We start from the raw sequence: 17,241 nt of genomic DNA, 5'->3' as shown, positions 1-17,241 counted from the left end.
TCAACCCAATTGAGATGGTTTGGGATGAGTTGGACCGCAGAGTGAAGGAAAAGCAACCAACAAGTGCTCAGAATATTTGGGAACTCCTTCAAGATTGTTGGAAAAGCATTCCAGGTGAAGCTGGTTGAGAGAATGCCAAGAGTGTGCAAAGCTGTTGTCAAGGCAAAGGGTGGCTACTTTGAAGAAACTAAAGTCTAAAATATTTTTTTATTTAACACTTTTTTGGTTACTACATGATTATATATGTGTTATTTCAATATTTTGATGTCTTCACTATGATTCTACAAGGTAGAAAATAGTTCAAATAAAGAAAAACCCTTGAATGAGTAGGTGTGTCCGAACTTTTGACTGGTACTGTATATACATGTATATCAGAAATTATTCACAACCTTTGACTTTTTCCACATATTGTTGTGTTACAGCCTGATTTTTTTGTCACTGGCCTTTTTTTGTCATTTTTACAAATTCATAAAAAAATTGTCAAGAATCAATAAGTATTCAACCCCTTTGTTTTGGCAAGCCTGACTAAGTTCAGGAGTAAAAATGTGCTTAACAAGTCACATAAGTTTCATGGACTATGTGTGCAATAACAGTGTTTAACATGATTTTTGAATAACTACCTCATCTCTGTACCCCACACATAGGTTCCTTAATCAATCAGTGATTTTCAAACACAGATTCAACCACAAAGACCAGAGAGGTTTTACAATGTTTCGCAAAGAAGATCATCTGTTTGTAGATAGGTAAAAAAAATGTATCTGGCATTGAATATCCCTATGAGCATGGTGAAGTTATTAATTATGGTGTATCAATACAATCAATCACTACAAAGATATAGGCATCCTTCTGAACTCAGTTGCCGGAGAGGAATGAAACCATTCAGGGATTTCACCATGAGTTTAATTGTAGTTACTCCACAATATTTACTTAATTGACAGAGTGAAAAGAAGGAAGCCTGTAAAAATATTCCAAAACATGCATCTTGTTTGCAACACAGCATCTAAAGTAATACTTTAGTGTCCTGAATACAAAGTGTTATGTTTGGGGCAAATTCAATACAACACATTACTGAGTACCACTCTCCATATTTTCAAGCATAGTGGTGGCTGCATCATGTTATGGGGGTTGAATACTTATCTTATCAAGATACTGTACATTAGTGTTTTATTTTTTGTCAATTCTTTGGTCTTGTTCAAATTTTTCTTTCACTCTGACATTACAGAGTATTTTGTGTTGATCGTTGACAAAAAAATGACAATTACATACATTTTTATCCCACTTTGTAACGCAACAAAATGTGGAAAAGGTCAAGGGGTGTGATACTTAGTTTTTTAAAACGGTTATAAAGGATATTTTATTTTCATGACTGTCTTCATCCATAATCATCAGTTACTCGATTATACGGTAATTGTCCATCCCTAGTGTGTGTGTGTGTGTGTGTGTGTGTGTGCAAATGACTCAATGTCTGTGAATTTAACAGTCTTTATTTTACATCATCCATCTATTTGCAGAAACTTAAGAAGTGCCAGATGTTTCAATGCACAGAGCAGGACTGTTACAAGACTTGGATAACCAAAGACCCAATGCCTTGTCCCCTCAACCAGCCCTACTGTGAGGTAGGCTTAAAAGTGCACCCCCACTCTACCCTATTCATCATTCTATACCCATAGTAGACAAACTAGACATCCTTCATTGAACTGTAAATGCTGTAGGATACAAATGTACACTTTAACTATTTTCTAACGAAAGAAGGAAAATACATTTGGCCACGACAAGAATGATTATCTGTTATGATCTCAATAACATCACTAAGACAAGAGAGAATTTCCTTTCGCCAATCTCGTACATACTTAAACTCATCAAACTCCATGCATTCTCAATCCACGTTTCTCTTTTCAGCTGAAAAAGATAACAACTGGTTCAACAACAACCTGGATGGGAGGCTGCAATGCCAACTGCACAATAAACACCTGGTGTACGACCACAACAGATACATGCCACCAAGAGTGCTGCAACACCTCCATGACCTCCTGCCTCAAGCTGGATGGTACTCTGAACGTTCCTTCTTCTGCCACTAGGGGTCTGCACTTCCCTTTAGCAATGTTCACTGCTGCTCTGCTGGTTTGTCTGCTCAGCATTGGTTCTCTGGCTTAAACTGGGTCGTGTTCAGTAGGTACCAAGCGGGGGAAAAAATTATTGAAAGAGGGAGGAAATACCTTGACTTGTCCGTTGCAAAATGGTTTAAAACGTTGCCTGTCGTGTGACTTAATGAACACAACCCTGATGTGTCGACCTACTGAGCCATTGCTTGAATAATATACAGCGAGCGGTAGTAGTTAGCACAGCAAAACCTGGTTCCATTCCACATGAATACTATACTGGTTGTAGGTCTAGCCTACTCTTTTTTTGTTTGTTTGTTTGTTTGCTTGTATATGAGATGTATTGAGATACTGTATATGAAGGCTCATATGTGCTTTTGAGAAATTTAGGCAATTTAAGTGATAATGATTCCCCTATGTGAGTCCAAACCAAATGGGTTTAAAGGGTATTATTGAAGAATATGACGATTAATATGGCTACAGAAAGCTATTCGACCATACCATCATACCCATTTTATAAATCAGTAATGCGTAAAACATAATCCACTGAAGATGATAGCTATTTATGATCATAGATGACTGACTTAATGTATGGTATGATAATTAATTATCTGCTTTTTGATACTTATTGAGATTTGTGTAAGTTGAAGTTTACAATTATGACATTTTAATAAATGTCCTCTTTTTTTAGGCACACTGTTATTTTCTTTCGCCAGTGGTTTGCATGATGACTTGCATGTTTTCTTTGATTTTGCACTTGCAAAGACCTTCCAGCCTGGTCTCAGATCTGGTTGTGCTCTTGCTCACTCAATTGCTCATTGACAAACCAAACATGCCCAGGACAAGGAGTTGGCATGATAGCACAAACAGACTGGCACTCAGGCTAAAGACTTTCTCCAATACAAAAGCAAACATCTGTTCTTTACAGATATTGCATAATAACTCAGTTATTACCTAGTCCTAGATAGCATATTGTGAAGGACAGATTGACAATTTATGCACTTATAAAAAATGTAAAAAAACATATATATTGGGCTATAGATGGTGTTTGAAATATTTGTGCTGACACATTGAGGTGTAATTCATATCTGTGAATGTAGTCATACACTGTATAACTGTAATGTGTGTTTTACTCCTTTTATTATGTAGCTGTATTCTCATTTATAATTCACCATCATAACAATATGGAAATTGATTTATAAAAATTGGATTATAAAAATGTCAAAGTGTTTATTTTTGCAGTAGTTTCATGGAAAGTTGACATACAAGACCTGATATGTCATATCTAATACTTGGAGAAAAGTTACTAAAAGAAATGTGTCATGTTGAATACTTTCTACATTGTGTATATTGTACAAACTGTAACAACTGCTTTTAAAGTCATATAAATATAAATGAAATAAATGTTTGACCAAAGCAAAATGTGAATATTTTCTTTGAAATTGTCTGCAGACCTCACCTGTGATGAGAGGAATTTAACTATTTGAATCAACTAGACTTATATAACAAATACTGCATCAACAAAAACACAAAGGATTATCTACAAGAGGACAGGCCAGGTCCTTGTAGACTTGTTCTTATTTAGTAATTGTACCTTATAAAGTATTGGCCATTCAGAATTCATACATAGATTAAAAGTACTGATTAAAACATTTAAATTATGACAAAACATTACTATGTATTCCGTGCCTCTATGCACCATGCATTAGAATTTGATTACCGTGGAGATGGCTGTTAAAACCACATACAAATAATACATTTTTTGTAGCTGTGGCTAAAACCATAGATATAGAACACTAATGGTATATTGTCTATGGTTAAAGCAATATTGTTGAAATATCATTCCAATTATAAAGGTTGAAACATCTTCCGGTAGGCGCTCGTGTGCTAGTTTGCCTAATTTGTCTAATTTGCTTGATTTTGCATTGGATTGGTTTGTTTGAGTATTGTTCCACTCTCTTTACCATCTGCCACATTGTCCGTGTTGATCCACAAAGCCATCCTGTGTCTGGACTCCTGACTCCAGCGGAGCAAGGAGCCCTGAATCAGCCAAACAGCCCATGGGAGTCTCTTATCTCTTAACCAGAGGGTTTGGACTCCCCAGGCAGTCTACGTTGCTTTTTAACTCCTGAGGATGATGTGGTGTACATGTGAACAACCACCAGGTCCTTCCTGGAGTCCCGGGACATTCCCTGCCGCTCTGCAACTCATGTTGACGATGAAGAGGTGATGTACATTACAACAACCACCAGATCCGTCCTAGACGCCCAGGATATTTCCCCATACTCTGGCTCCACCCACAGCAAGCACTCTGAGACAGCCACCTCAAACGCATGCTCTACTATTACTAAGGAGGAACTATGGAATATGTGGATCTCAGATACACGTAAGGGGTCTTAGGGTGTAGTGTAGAATGATTTAGTTTATTATTATAGTGTCTTGCATCTTCAGGATGCCCAGCCCACATATGCTTATAAGACTCTGCAGTAGAAAATCAAATCATATTTGCACACAATAGGCCGCATACTGTCCATTCTCAAAAGCTCATATGTGCTTTTGAGAAATTTAGGCAATTTAAGTGATAATGATTCCCCTATGTGAGTCCAAACCAAATGGGTTTAAAGGGTATTATTGTTTACAGATCCTTATTTGTATACTGCTTCATTTTCTTTGTTTTCATCATCTAACACTTTGTCCCTCTTGATCCTCATCCCAGGACTTCAGGTGGGCTTTGCCTCTCCAGTTGAGATCCAGTTGAGATCTTGTATTCCTACAAGAGACTGAGGGTTGAGTCTCAGTCCAACAATAGGAAGAGGTGCCACTGCCTTGGGTGCGTCGCAGAGGACTGCCCTGCCAGCAAGAGAGCCAGGAATTAATCTCCAATTGGCTCTCATGGGGCCATGAGGCACATTAATAGAACACAAAATAGGCGCCAGAATAGAGCTGTGTCACAGTACAACAAGACATTCATAATAAAATATTGTGACATTTTGTTCCTTAGATTTCTTCCTGAGAAATGCCATCCAATACAATAACTACAACACTTCAATCCAATGCAGTATTATCTTAATAAAAAGGTCCAGGGCCTATGCTTTTTCCTATTAAACTACAAAAAGTATTGATGGCTAGACATGGCTACACAATACTGTCCAAATAATATAATAATGTAACTTTCTTTTGCCTGATGAATAACGGTTTGATATGTGTGTGTATCAGGATTGGGGAGTAACTAATTTCATGTAATCCAGTTACATTTAATCTAATTACATTTTTTTTTTAAACCTGTAATCAATTACGTTAACAGCAAATAGTATTGCAATCATATTAGAGACACTTTTGAAAAACTAGATGATTAGTACTTTTAAATTCAGAAAGGATGTTTGCGAACAAATACATTATAACACCTTTGTGTTTTCTCAATGACATTCAATTTAGGGTTGAAGAAAGGTGCAAGTTTGAGTTTGTTCCACCTTAGCCAATCTGACATCAAGTCAGAGACCACTACTACGATGACACAGCAAATGCGTTCGATCATCCTTTTTGTCTTCTTCTAATGCCTCTTAAATGAAAGTAATCCAACAGAACTAAAAGTAATGACATGACATTAGTGAATTTGGGTAATCCTAAAATGACATTACTAATTGCAATTTTGGACAGGTAACTAGTAGTTAGAAAGTAACCTATCCAATCCTGGTGTGTATGAAGTAGATAGCACATCTACAATTTAGTATTACACCTGCATCTGTCCGATTAAACAGTATTTATTTATGCTGCAATAGTTTATGTGTCAGGGGCTAGGGTCAGTCTGTTATATTTGGAGTATTTCTCCTGTATTATCCGGTGTCCTGTGTGAATTTAAGTATGCTCCCTCTAATTATCTCTCTCTCCCTCTCCTCCCGGAGGACCTGAGCCCTGGGACCATGCCTCAGGACTTTCTCTCTCTACCGCACCTGAAGTCTCTAACTCTGAATGCTCAGCTATGAAAAGCCAATTGACATTTACTCCTGAGGTGCTGACCTGTTGCACCCTCTACAACCACTGCGATTATTATTATTTGACCCTGCTGGTCCTCTATGAACGTTTGAACATCTTGGCCATGTCCTGTTATAATCTCCACGGGCAAAACCAGAAAAGGATTGGCCAATCCCCAGAGGCTGGTTCCTCTCTAGTTTTCTTCCTAGATTCCTGCCTTTCTAGGGAGTTTTCCTAGCCACGGTGCTTCTACATCTGTATTGCTTGCTGTTTGGTGTTTTAGGCTGGGTTTCTGTATAGCACTTTGTGACATCGGCTGTTGTAAAAAGGGCTTTATAAGTACATTTGATTGATTGAAACAGTGAGTAATCCGATTAATATTTCCTCGAACGACAGCCAAAACATGACGTCACTCTTAGTCGCTGAAATCTCTGCGTGGCAGGTCCACAAGTATCTAAGGGAAAAGGAATAAGGACATCTAGAAGAATACGGAATCATGTCGGGAACATGGCAATACACTTTTACGCATTGTGAAAGCAAAAATGTAGTCGGTTTTGTTGTTTTGTCTTCTCGATAAGTAGGTAGTCTAGCCCAACTTCGTAAGAGAGAAACGATTGGCCTGTGTCTACTCTCGCTTCAATCTGTATTTTGAGGGCCCCAAGAGTTCGCACGAAGTAACGGTTTTAAGTAATGGATCAATCCTTCGCAATTCAAGAGATTTTGGCAGAAGACGAAAATTGCGTCATAGTATCCTTTATAGCATGCACTAAATGTTTTTTGTATCACTCGGATGTTACGAGTGCGTAATCTAAAGGCTGATGTTTGACTTCCTTTGGAAGAAGAACACAATGTTTCATTCCGACGTAGCCTACGGGCAGTTCACCTAAAGCGAGTTTGTAGTTTGTTTGTCAAGGCCTAATAGGCTATACGTGTGTGTATCTGAATGTATTGATATTTTATATATTTCATTCAATAGTACAATTATTTGGATTTAATAGGCTTTGAGTGTAAAGAAGCAGAATGCAAGTTGCTCAATGAGGACATTGGTTCTGCTTTTCGACCGTAACACCAGTGTTACACTAGTATACGACCTTATGTTATATATACTATGGACATTGTGTTTAAATAGCTAAGGCTAACAGTGAAGATGTGTGGAGAGGCAGAATCAACAACCTCTGCATAAGAAGGTGTGAAAGTTCACAGTTCGCCAGTGTTATGTAAATGTGAACTGAAAAGTACCAGTGGCCTGGCTTTGGCCCCAAGTGAGAGCAGGTCCGCTGAAGCCATGGCCAACGAGACACGGGTGCCGGGGCTGCGTAGATGGAAATTTTGGGTAAAACACTGGTGTAAATCCTGTATGGATATAGGTGTGACATGTAGAGGCTACTGTCCAATTTTTGCAATATGATAGGTCCTCCACTGGGTGGCAATCTTATACAAGCTACTCAAATCAAATTGTATTTGTCACATGCGGCCAATACAACAGGTGTAGTAGACCTTACCGTGAATACAAGCCCCTAACAATAGCCTACTGTAGGTCTAAACATTTCAAGGACATTTGATGTTTTTATAGCAATGACTAGGCCTCTGCTCTTTGAAGATACTTGATGCATAATGTTTTTCCCAATATAAAAAAAGCATTTCATTTTTATATCAACAATTGTGTAGGCCTATTTTCAAATGTAACATTGTGCAAACATCTTTGCAATTCCCTTAACTAGATTGTTGTAAACATGCTGTTCAATGTCTTGTCTTGGTGGACAATGTCACTGAAAGCAGGCTATTGGGTTTGGTGGAGCGCACCAAGGAACATGCGTGAGTTGAAATTGGTGCTATTCCACCAGACTTATGAAATATAAATGCTCTGAAAAAATGCATTACACCTGCCCATAGTAATGTTCTACCTTTGTTTCCTATAGGCTGTTTGTTTTTACCCATAGAAGAATGGCGATAACTGGTGAAGATGTCACATTGTATGACATTTTTCCCATCTCTAATGACTTTGCAGTTGTGGAAGGTATGCAATAGTTAATGTATTGGTTTTAACTTGATTATTATAATTTGCACAATGGAGGTTGAGGCATGGGCCTTATAATGCATTGTAATAACATGTTATTCTTTCCTCAGTGTCCTCGGCAGATGAACTTTCTTTTGTGGGTGAGTTTTCTTTTTTCCCTGGGTCAATTTCCCCCGGGTATGTTCATAGGGCCAAGTTATTAAATGTCTATTACATGATATTTCTATAGGTGCAGACACTAGAGTGAGGCTGAACTTCCAGGATGGGGATCTGGAGGTGAGGCTCCCCTTTGGCTCCCACTCTCGCCTTTTCCTCAGTGAGGTCAACAAAGCCTGGAGCGGTAAGACATGGCCTACTTTTCCATAAAATGATCACAAGTGTTGCATCCAAATAATTTCTCCTGAAGTGTACACCTGGTCGCTACTTACCACAAATCTATAAGCATTGGATCGGTGGAGGCATGGGCAAGAGGGGGTGTCCACCATATTTCTTAAACCAGTAATTTCCTTTCAAATCAGTGAGGGGAAGTGAACAAGTGGACACTTTAGAAGGAAGGATAAAAAATTGGGACATAACCAAGTATAGGGTCATGCACACCATTACAAAATAATTTGAATTGAAAAAAACAAAAATATGCTTATTGGACAAGCCCAGGTAGTTCCTCCCGGTTTAAGTGTTTTCTTCCGGTGGGGGCCTGATGAACACGTGTCACGCCCTGAACATAGAGAGCCCTTGATTTTCTATGGTGTTGTTGGTCAGGGCGTGACTAGGGGGTGTTCTAGTTGATTTATTTCTATGATTGGGATTGAGTATGGTTCCCAATTAGAGGCAGCTGATTATTGTTGTCTCTAATTGGGGATCATACTTAAGGTGTCCCTGTTCCCACCTGCTTTTGTGGGATATTGTTTGTCTATATGCTTGTTGCACTACGTTACTTCACGTTTCGTTGCTTGTTTATTGTTTTTGTTGAGAAGTTTCACTTTTAAATAAGATGTGGAACTCAAAATATGCTGCGCCTTGGTCCGTCCATTATCACGACCGTGACAGATTATCCCACCATTCAAGGACCAAGCAGCGTGCTCGGGAGGATAAAGTGAGTTGGACTTGGGAGGAAATCCGGGGAGGATGCGAGACCCTACCTTGGAGAGAATCGCAGCAAGATCAGGAAGGACAACGACGACGCCGGGGACTGCGGCCACAGAAACCCCAAGATTTTTTTTTTTTGGGGGGGGGGGGCACATGGGGTGGTCGACTGAGCAGCGGGGAGTGCCAGAGCCCGTTTGGGAGTCGGTGAAGGAATTCAAGGAAAGATACCGGAAAGAGGTGGTAGCGAGGAGTCACGCCCTGACCATAGAGAGCCCTTGACAGCTATGTAAACTTTACATTGATTTATCCTGCGATAGATGTCGTTCAATTGGTAACATACATTTTTGTCTTCTAATGCCTCTTAAGGAGAAACTAATCTAAAAGTAACGGAATGTAATCAGATTACGTTACTGATTACAATTTTGGACAGGTAACTAACTGTAACGGATTAAATTTAGAAAGTAACCTACCCAACCCTGACATTCACATATTTTTGAACCATAAGTCTATTGTGTTCTGTATGTACTTGTTGCTACTCAGAAAAATGGCAGATGGTTCAGAAAATGTTCAGTTGACAACAATAGGCTTAATTCAAGTTGGTAAAAGTACAAGTGATGTAATAGATGAGCAAAGACACAGTAGCTACTCACCACAAGTTACACAAAACTCTAAAAAGAGGGGAACCAGTTGTCACTTATAAGACAACATCCAAATATGATACACACTTGAGAGATAGCGATAGAGAGAGAAAGAGAGAGAGATGGCATCAGAGAAAGAGAGAGAGTGAGAGAAGGAAAAGAGACTGGGGAGGCGCAGAGTTTTAGTGCTGTGTGCTCTTCCTGAGTAGTTTATGTCTGTTGCTCAATTAAGCATTTGCAACTATGTAAGTGTAGGATAAATATAATATTTCCTTCCATCTGAATGATATATTTGAATTTGGCTTTTACGTGTTTTTTTTCCTGTTTATCTCAATCGGATGAGCCACTGGATTCGTTGAGACACAGAGTTTACTTTGTTTCATTGTGTCATTATTGGCATTAGCTCACTACTTTACACAATGGAGCTCTTAAATTTAAGATGGAGGACTAAAGTTATTTTTTAAAAAGGGCCACAATCACTTTTACTCTGTGAGAGGAAACAGTGATGGAAAGGTTTGGTAACCTGGCAGGTTTTGTTGTGAACAGGAAGAATGTGAGAAACTCACAAGGTAAGCAGAAAAGTGACATCTTTGAACGAGCTTGTGGTCTTATTGAAAGTAAAATAGCAGCATGAGTGATTTTGGTGTGGTAATATTCTCAAGTTAGCGCAGATGTACGTGTAATAGGAAGTGTGTGTTTGTGTGTGTTTGTGTGTGTGAACCACGTGAAAGAGGGAACATAACTGAATACCTTTTTCAGCCACACAGTAACAAAAGATTTTGATTCAACGTGCGAGGCAACTAGCTTGTGAGAATGTGAAGTAACCTGCCCCTGAATCACTTTCTACTTTGAGTACCTATTTGAATGAAGCAAATGCTGTGGGTCATTTTCAGTTCACTGTATTACTGATGATTATCCTCATTGTGTGTTCTATGAATCACTGCTGAGGATCTCTTGGAATTGTTTCCTTGTCATTGATGCTCCTCCAGCTTTTCCACTTCCGTGGAGCATTGGAGCAACAAATATAAACCATTTGAATAACACATAGCCTACAATTGTGTTTATAGCCTACAATTGTGTGTTTATAGCCTACAATCGAAATGGCATATTTTGGGATTTGTGTAAGTACCTTTTTTATGCTTCTCTTGTTCCTCCTTCAGATGTTTGCAAGTCTCCCAAGGAAGCACCAAAGTTTGAGTGGCTCCACAAGTACCACAAAGCCTCCAAAGGCCAAGGTGGCGTCAAACAGACCCTTGCACCTTTGGGAACGACACACACCAAGATCAGCCAGCATAAGAAAACAGGTAAGCCAACAACCCTCTTCATGTCCCTCTCAGTCAGTACCCTCCCTGAACTTCTACCCTTATCACACAGAGCCCATTGTGTGGTAATATCTAGAAAGTATGTGTAGCTGACAGCTGAAGTAAATTACAGGCCTACACTAAGAAAGCACACGACTGATAATTAACCATGATTCTTGGATCATGATAACTGTATCTGATCCAAAGCCTAGGAGGTGCCCTCCAAAGTGACTTCACAAAGCTATGTCATTCCTTATGCTTTTGTGACATGTCTCTTGTTGATGTTAGTTGGTCTTGTTAAACTTTGGGGAGAGTGACAACATTATCTTCCATATTGGCTTTAACTCTAGAAAAACTATCTTCACACTGTGAGCAAACTATCACATGTGTGCCTGTCAGTGTCAGCCACTGTCAAAGGAAGCTATTTGCTCTGGTACTCCCTTTGATAAGCAAAGTGCCCAAACCTGTACATCTAGATGCTATTTGCAATGTTGATTTGTTGTTGTTGTTGTTGTTGTATCTTAGATTTTCTCCCTCCACTGAACTTTTTTTTTCTTCATTATTTCATACAATTTCTTTATGCATGTACAATGCATATAATTTCACATTAGTTAAAAAATTGGTTGACATGGAAATAAGTGTAAGACTGCATTTGGCCGACATAAACGCTTCAAAGTTGTGTAAACTTTTGTACTGAAGTTTTTTTTTAATTTGCCACTTTCCAGAGACCGCCCAGTGTTTTCTTGGTTGATTAGTTTGGTCTGTGACACCGTCGTCACTTGCGCAAGTGCGCGTGAAAAAAAATGTATTCCCGACATTCCTTGCACGAACAGGTCCTTGGACATTGCACTGCACATCATGCGTGGAAGCACTACTTGGATATGTCTAGAGTGATTAAAGACACTGGTATGGGGAAATGTTTATGATTTTCTGTTGTATTTAAATTGTCTATTTGCTAGCGTAGTCTGAAACGTAAATAACTTTTTTCTATGCAGCAGTGCTTGTTCACATTAGCTAGCTTTGCTAAGAGTATAACTTCTGCTAGCTTTTTTTGCTAGCTCTACTTTCTGCTTGCTAGCTAAATATGCACCGATTAACGTTATTTGTCCTTCCTTGATTCAAGCTAAAACGTTGACAAAATGATATGTAGCTAGCCAGCTTATTAGTTGAAGTAACTATATACTCTAGTTAACTATGTGTCTTTCTTTATTGGATGTTTTAAGCAGAGTTATGGTTTGGAACGAGCGCGCTAGTTAGGTAACGTTAATTAGCTAGCTCTCCACATATATCATGTCAATATTATGGTTTGTAAAGGTTCGCCATATATATTTGTGAGATAGCTAAGCTAGGCCATATTGTGTAGGTTTGCGACATTTAATCAGTCATTATGTCCTGATTTGGGTTTGGTAATGCACCATGCAAACCTGACGTTCAGCAGCTTTGGGATTTTCACTGTTTTAGCTATCTCAGACTCAGTATCTGTCTACTGAAGGTGTAAAGTAGTACTGTAAGTCGCTCTGGATAAGAGCGTCTGCTAAATGACTAAAATGTCATGTAAATGTAAAGCCAGACAGGCAATTCGTAGCCACTCATTTCCATTGGAAATGGATGGACACTAGTTTGATTGTCTTGGGTTCTCTTTATTATTGTATCTTGGAAAGTGTCCATATTAGTAGACTGCAGATAAGAACATATGTCTCTGCCCATTTTATTACTCCTAGATACAAATGGTTATTTTATGCAATGCTGAACTTTGTGATGAGCACTGACTTTTGTGCACCCACACTAGTATGCTACAGCTAAGTGGTTGACTCACACTTTTCTTTATTGAACCAAGACAGGGCAGCCTTTCATGTTTCTATTTTAGATGTTTACTTTCAATATTAGGTTAGGTCAGGGACTGGGAAGCGCCGTTGAGGTCTTGTGGTGTGTTATTTAGGACTTAGGTGAAATGCAGTAAGTCATCCTTCGGAAATAGCTGAGATCCAATGTAGTCCTAGGTCTAGATGTTGACTTTCAACATGAGCCTGGCTTGGGGACTGGGAAGCTCTCTAGGGCGTTTGGAACAAGGGATCTTGTGTGTTGGGGCTTACTCCTCCTCCTATTGGCCTCTCACAGCTCTCTGGGAGTTTCCATCTGATCTCACAGGGCGCAGTTTGTTTCCATTTCCTGTGTTCCAATAGCACGTGCGCACATACACACAGACACACAGTACAAATGGACATTTGCACCACAGCCTCACTACACTGTAATTGATACTGTGATTTTTGTTTACTCAAAATAGCACTCTGGTTCTCCAATGCCCCTGTTTTGTACACCAGTATGCCTAAAGACAGCATTCAATAGCCTAGACTTTACCTTCTCCCTCGTGGTTAGCCTTTAAAACAGTATATTTCATTCTTCTTCTTAATGCAGTCTTTATCAGGAATCGTATCTGTGGTGAACTATTAGACTATTTATTTTGGGTAGCTGTAGCCTCTGATTATAAGCGATTCCATTGTACTACAGAAATTTGAGTTCTTCCTCTGGTATTGTTTTGCAATCACTTTCCATAAACAATAGATAAAGCTAACATTTTCCTTGACTGTCTTGTGAGAGTGTATAGTATGCAAGGAATTACCCCGAGATGGTAAGAACTTGTGTGTGATGTGATTAGAAGTACTTGCTGACCGGACACGTCGCGTGTGCGAGCGTTGCAAAATAAATTCAGAAATCCATGTTATTCAATTTTTGCACCCACACTGCTCGTGCGTTTCAACGAGCGTCTGCGTTGCCAAGGGCTAAAATAGAAGTCATTCCTATTTCTGACGCAGATCACGCTGCAAGTCCTGCCTCTGCCATCTCCTCATTGGTTTATAGAAGCAGGTACCCACGTGCCATCTCCTCATTGGTTATACCCACGTGGGTGATTGAAAGACGAACTGTGTTGCCGGTCGTCGTGGTAATACTATGAAAGTTTAGATGCCAATCACCATATAAGTTCAAAGATGAAAAAGCCTAGAAGGAGGAGAGATGACTAGAAACGATTCGGTTGACTGTTTTATGTGTGGATTAATTGTCAGAGTAGAGGACCTTGTGCATTTCAGGTAAAATAACAACTCAATGTTTACATCCCAGGACAAATTAGCTAGCAACAGCAAGCTAGCTAAATAGGACAAATTAGCTAGTATGTGCTAGCTAGCTAGCTAGCTAGCTAAATTGCCATACATGTTTAATGCTTTTCGACCTGTCCCCAAATTAATGTAATTGATTCAGAGTTTGTTTTGATATTTTAACCTGCATTTGGTGTGGGGGGACAAAATAAATGTTTGCACAATGGCGCGCAGGCGGTTTGGGTTCCGTGGTAGGCTTTGCTAAAGGATGAGCCTATGTTTACGTTGTATTAGCCTATGTTAACGTCCAACTGTTTTTCTCCCAAGTCCTGTCCAATTGCAGTAAGCTATTGGTTCCTGAAGTTATCCATGCCTAGTTCACGAAGCAACTCAATACATCTTGTGCTGAGCCTGGGGTGTAATCATTAGTCCAAACCGTAGCAAACAGTTGCAAATGGAAAACATTTATCAACAACAAGAGTTTCTATTGGATAAATTCAGTTATGTCTCCCCGTTTTCATTCCGTTTGCTTCAGTTTCATTCCTAGTGAATACACCCCTGGTCCCAGATCGGTTTTTGCTGTCTTGTCCTCATACTGGACAACAAATCTCAAAAGCTTGTAGGCCTAGGCCTATTGCATGAAAACCTGTTGGCTAATTTCTTGCACAACTGCTTTTATTGAGTTGATTCTCTAAAACAGAATACAATGAACTCGCAATCAGATACTGCTACAGTATGGTGGTTAAAAAAAACAAAAAAACAATACACCCTCTAAAGCAATTTCCTCATTATTACACTTGCCATGTTCGTAAAGTTTGTTCTGCCAAGTAGTAGGAGACAGTGGCCATATTGTCTTAGACTCAGGCTTTGACTCTTCCATTGATTTTGACCAACTTAAAATGCAATGTATTGTCTAGGGTATCTTGCAATAGAGAGTTGACGTCAATGAGATTAACCTGGATAAATAAAGGTTATGCCTGAACAACAATATACATGCAACAATTTCAAAGATTTTACTGAGTTACAGTTCATATAAGGAAATCAGTCAATTGAAATGTATTCATTAGGCCCTAATCTATGGATTTCACATGACTAGTAATACAGATATGCATCTGTTGGCCACATATACCTTAAAAAAATAAAAACAGTATCTGGTGTGACAACCATTTGCCTCATGCAGCGCTACATCTCCTTCGCATAGAGTTGATCAGGCTGTTGATTGTGGCCTGTGGAATGTTGTCCCACCCCTCTTGAATGGCTGTGCGAAGTTGGTGGATATTGGCGGGAACTGGAACAAACTGTCCTACAGCGTGTTCCACATGCTCAGTGGGTGACATGTTTGAGTATGCAGGCCATGGAAGAACTGGGACATTTTCAGCTTCCAGGAATTGTGTACAGATCCTTGCGACATGGGGCCATGCATTATCATGCTGAAACATGAGGTGATGGCGGCGGATGAATGGCTCGACAATGGGCCTCAGAGCCTTGTAGTGGTAGCTCTGTGCGTTTAAGTTGCCATTGACAAAATGCCATTGTTTGTTTTCTGTAGCTTATGCCTGCCCATACCATAACCCCACCGCCACCATTGGGCACTCTGTTCACACGTTGACATCAGCAAACCGCTCGCCCACACAACACCATACACGCTGTCTGCCATCTGTCTGGTACAATTGAAACCGGCATTTATCCGTAAAGTGCACACTTCTCCAGTGTACCAGTGGCCATCAAAGGTAAGCATTCGCCCGCTGAAGTCGGTTACGACGCCGAACTGTAGTCCGGTCAAGACCCTGGTGAGGATGACGAGCATGCAGATGAGCTTCCCTGAGACGGTTTCTGACAGTTTGTGCAGAAATTCTTTGCTTGTGCAAACCTACAGTTTCATCATCTGTCCGAGTGGCTGGTCTCAGAAGATCCCGCAGGTGAAGAAGCCAGATGTGGAGGTCCTGGGCTGGCGAGGTTACACGTGGTCTGCGGTTGTAAGGCCGGTTGGACGTACTGCCAAATTCTCTAAAACAATGTTTGGAGGTGGCTTATGGTAGAGAAATGAACATTCAATGCTCTGGTGGACATTCCTGCAGTCAGCATGCCAATTGCATGTTCCCTCAACTTGAGACATCTGTGGCATGGTGTTGTGACACCTGCACATTTTAGTGGCCTTATATTGTCCCCAGCATGAGGTGCACCTGTGTAATGATCATGCTGTTTAATCAGCTTCTTGATGTGTCAAACTGTCAGGTGGTTGGATTATCCTTGCAAAGAAGAAGTCCTCACTAACAGGGATGTAAACAAGTTTGTACACATTTGTGAGAAAATAAGCTTTTTGTGCATTTGGAACGTTTCAGGGATCTTTTATTTCAGCTCATGAAACATGGGACAAACACTTTACATGTTGTGTTTATTTTTGTTCACTATAGAATATAATAAAATACTATATCTAATGCAATGCTTTTGAAAACCGCCTCAGTCCATTTTCCGTACTTCCGAGTAGGCAAGGACCAAATCGACTTCACTATCGACTTGTCTATTTCAGGCATGAGCTGATTGATTCTTCACAGGCGAAGCATTTGCATTGCTAGCTCCAGGGGCCTTATAGGATTAGTGCTGGCACATGGCAATGTATTTACCTGATTAGAATGACTTGGTTTACAACTCCTTTTGGCTCACTCTCTTTTGTTGTCTTTTTCTCTTTCAACTCCCTCCCTCCCACTCTCTCTTTCTTGCTTTGTCACTCACTCAACAGGGAACTCATTGAACGCAGTAAGCAGATCCCCAGTAGAAGGGAACAAGAGGGTGAACAGTGGAGCGGATCACCCCAGAGTGGAGTCCGGCCCAGATAGGTAAGTACTGAACACCACTCTCCTCTGACAGTGGTAGGCAAATGGCTTGGTGCTTGAAGAAGGATAAAAGGACCAGTGTGCCATATTGGATTTCTCATCTCGCCCTCTAACCCCTGTCCTGTATTGATGACGACATTGAGATGTTTGTGTTGTGGGTACATTAGGCCCCCCTTGACCCTATTATGAAATCACTATATAA

General features: G+C 40.0%; 2 protein-coding genes across 6 annotated transcripts in view; both read left to right on the top strand.

Annotated features, from left to right (window-relative positions):
* The window catches only part of LOC106605176 (uncharacterized), a 28,979-nt gene extending 25,471 nt beyond the window's left edge, over positions 1-3,508 (top strand). Inside the window, exons 8-9 of the mRNA XM_082974970.1 lie at positions 1,512-1,616; positions 1,900-3,508. Of these exons, the coding sequence (XP_082831096.1) occupies positions 1,512-1,616; positions 1,900-2,154 (360 nt within the window). The 3' untranslated portion in view covers positions 2,155-3,508. The remainder of the gene's footprint in view (positions 1-1,511; positions 1,617-1,899) is intronic.
* Positions 3,509-6,391: 2,883 nt separating this feature from the next.
* Positions 6,392-17,241, top strand: part of LOC106605115 (type II inositol 1,4,5-trisphosphate 5-phosphatase) — a 33,219-nt gene continuing 22,369 nt past the window's right edge. For 2 of the 5 annotated variants that reach the window (XM_082975278.1, XM_082975279.1), the window contains exons 1-7: positions 6,392-6,819; positions 7,808-7,886; positions 7,991-8,088; positions 8,199-8,228; positions 8,318-8,428; positions 10,973-11,116; positions 16,946-17,042. In XM_082975278.1, the coding sequence (XP_082831404.1) occupies positions 6,762-6,819; positions 7,808-7,886; positions 7,991-8,088; positions 8,199-8,228; positions 8,318-8,428; positions 10,973-11,116; positions 16,946-17,042 (617 nt within the window). In that variant the 5' untranslated portion in view covers positions 6,392-6,761. Of the gene's footprint in view, positions 6,820-7,807; positions 7,887-7,990; positions 8,089-8,198; positions 8,229-8,317; positions 8,429-9,374; positions 10,382-10,972; positions 11,117-11,880; positions 12,020-16,945; positions 17,043-17,241 lie in introns of those variants that run through there. The other 3 variants (XM_082975277.1, XM_082975280.1, XM_082975281.1) reach the window with 3 other exon arrangements.

Source organism: Salmo salar, chromosome 05, assembly GCF_965601325.2.
Source record: "Salmo salar chromosome 05, fSalSal1, whole genome shotgun sequence".
In the NCBI taxonomy this organism is placed as follows: Eukaryota; Metazoa; Chordata; class Actinopteri; order Salmoniformes; family Salmonidae; genus Salmo; species Salmo salar.
This window is presented reverse-complemented; position numbering and strand designations above follow the sequence as displayed.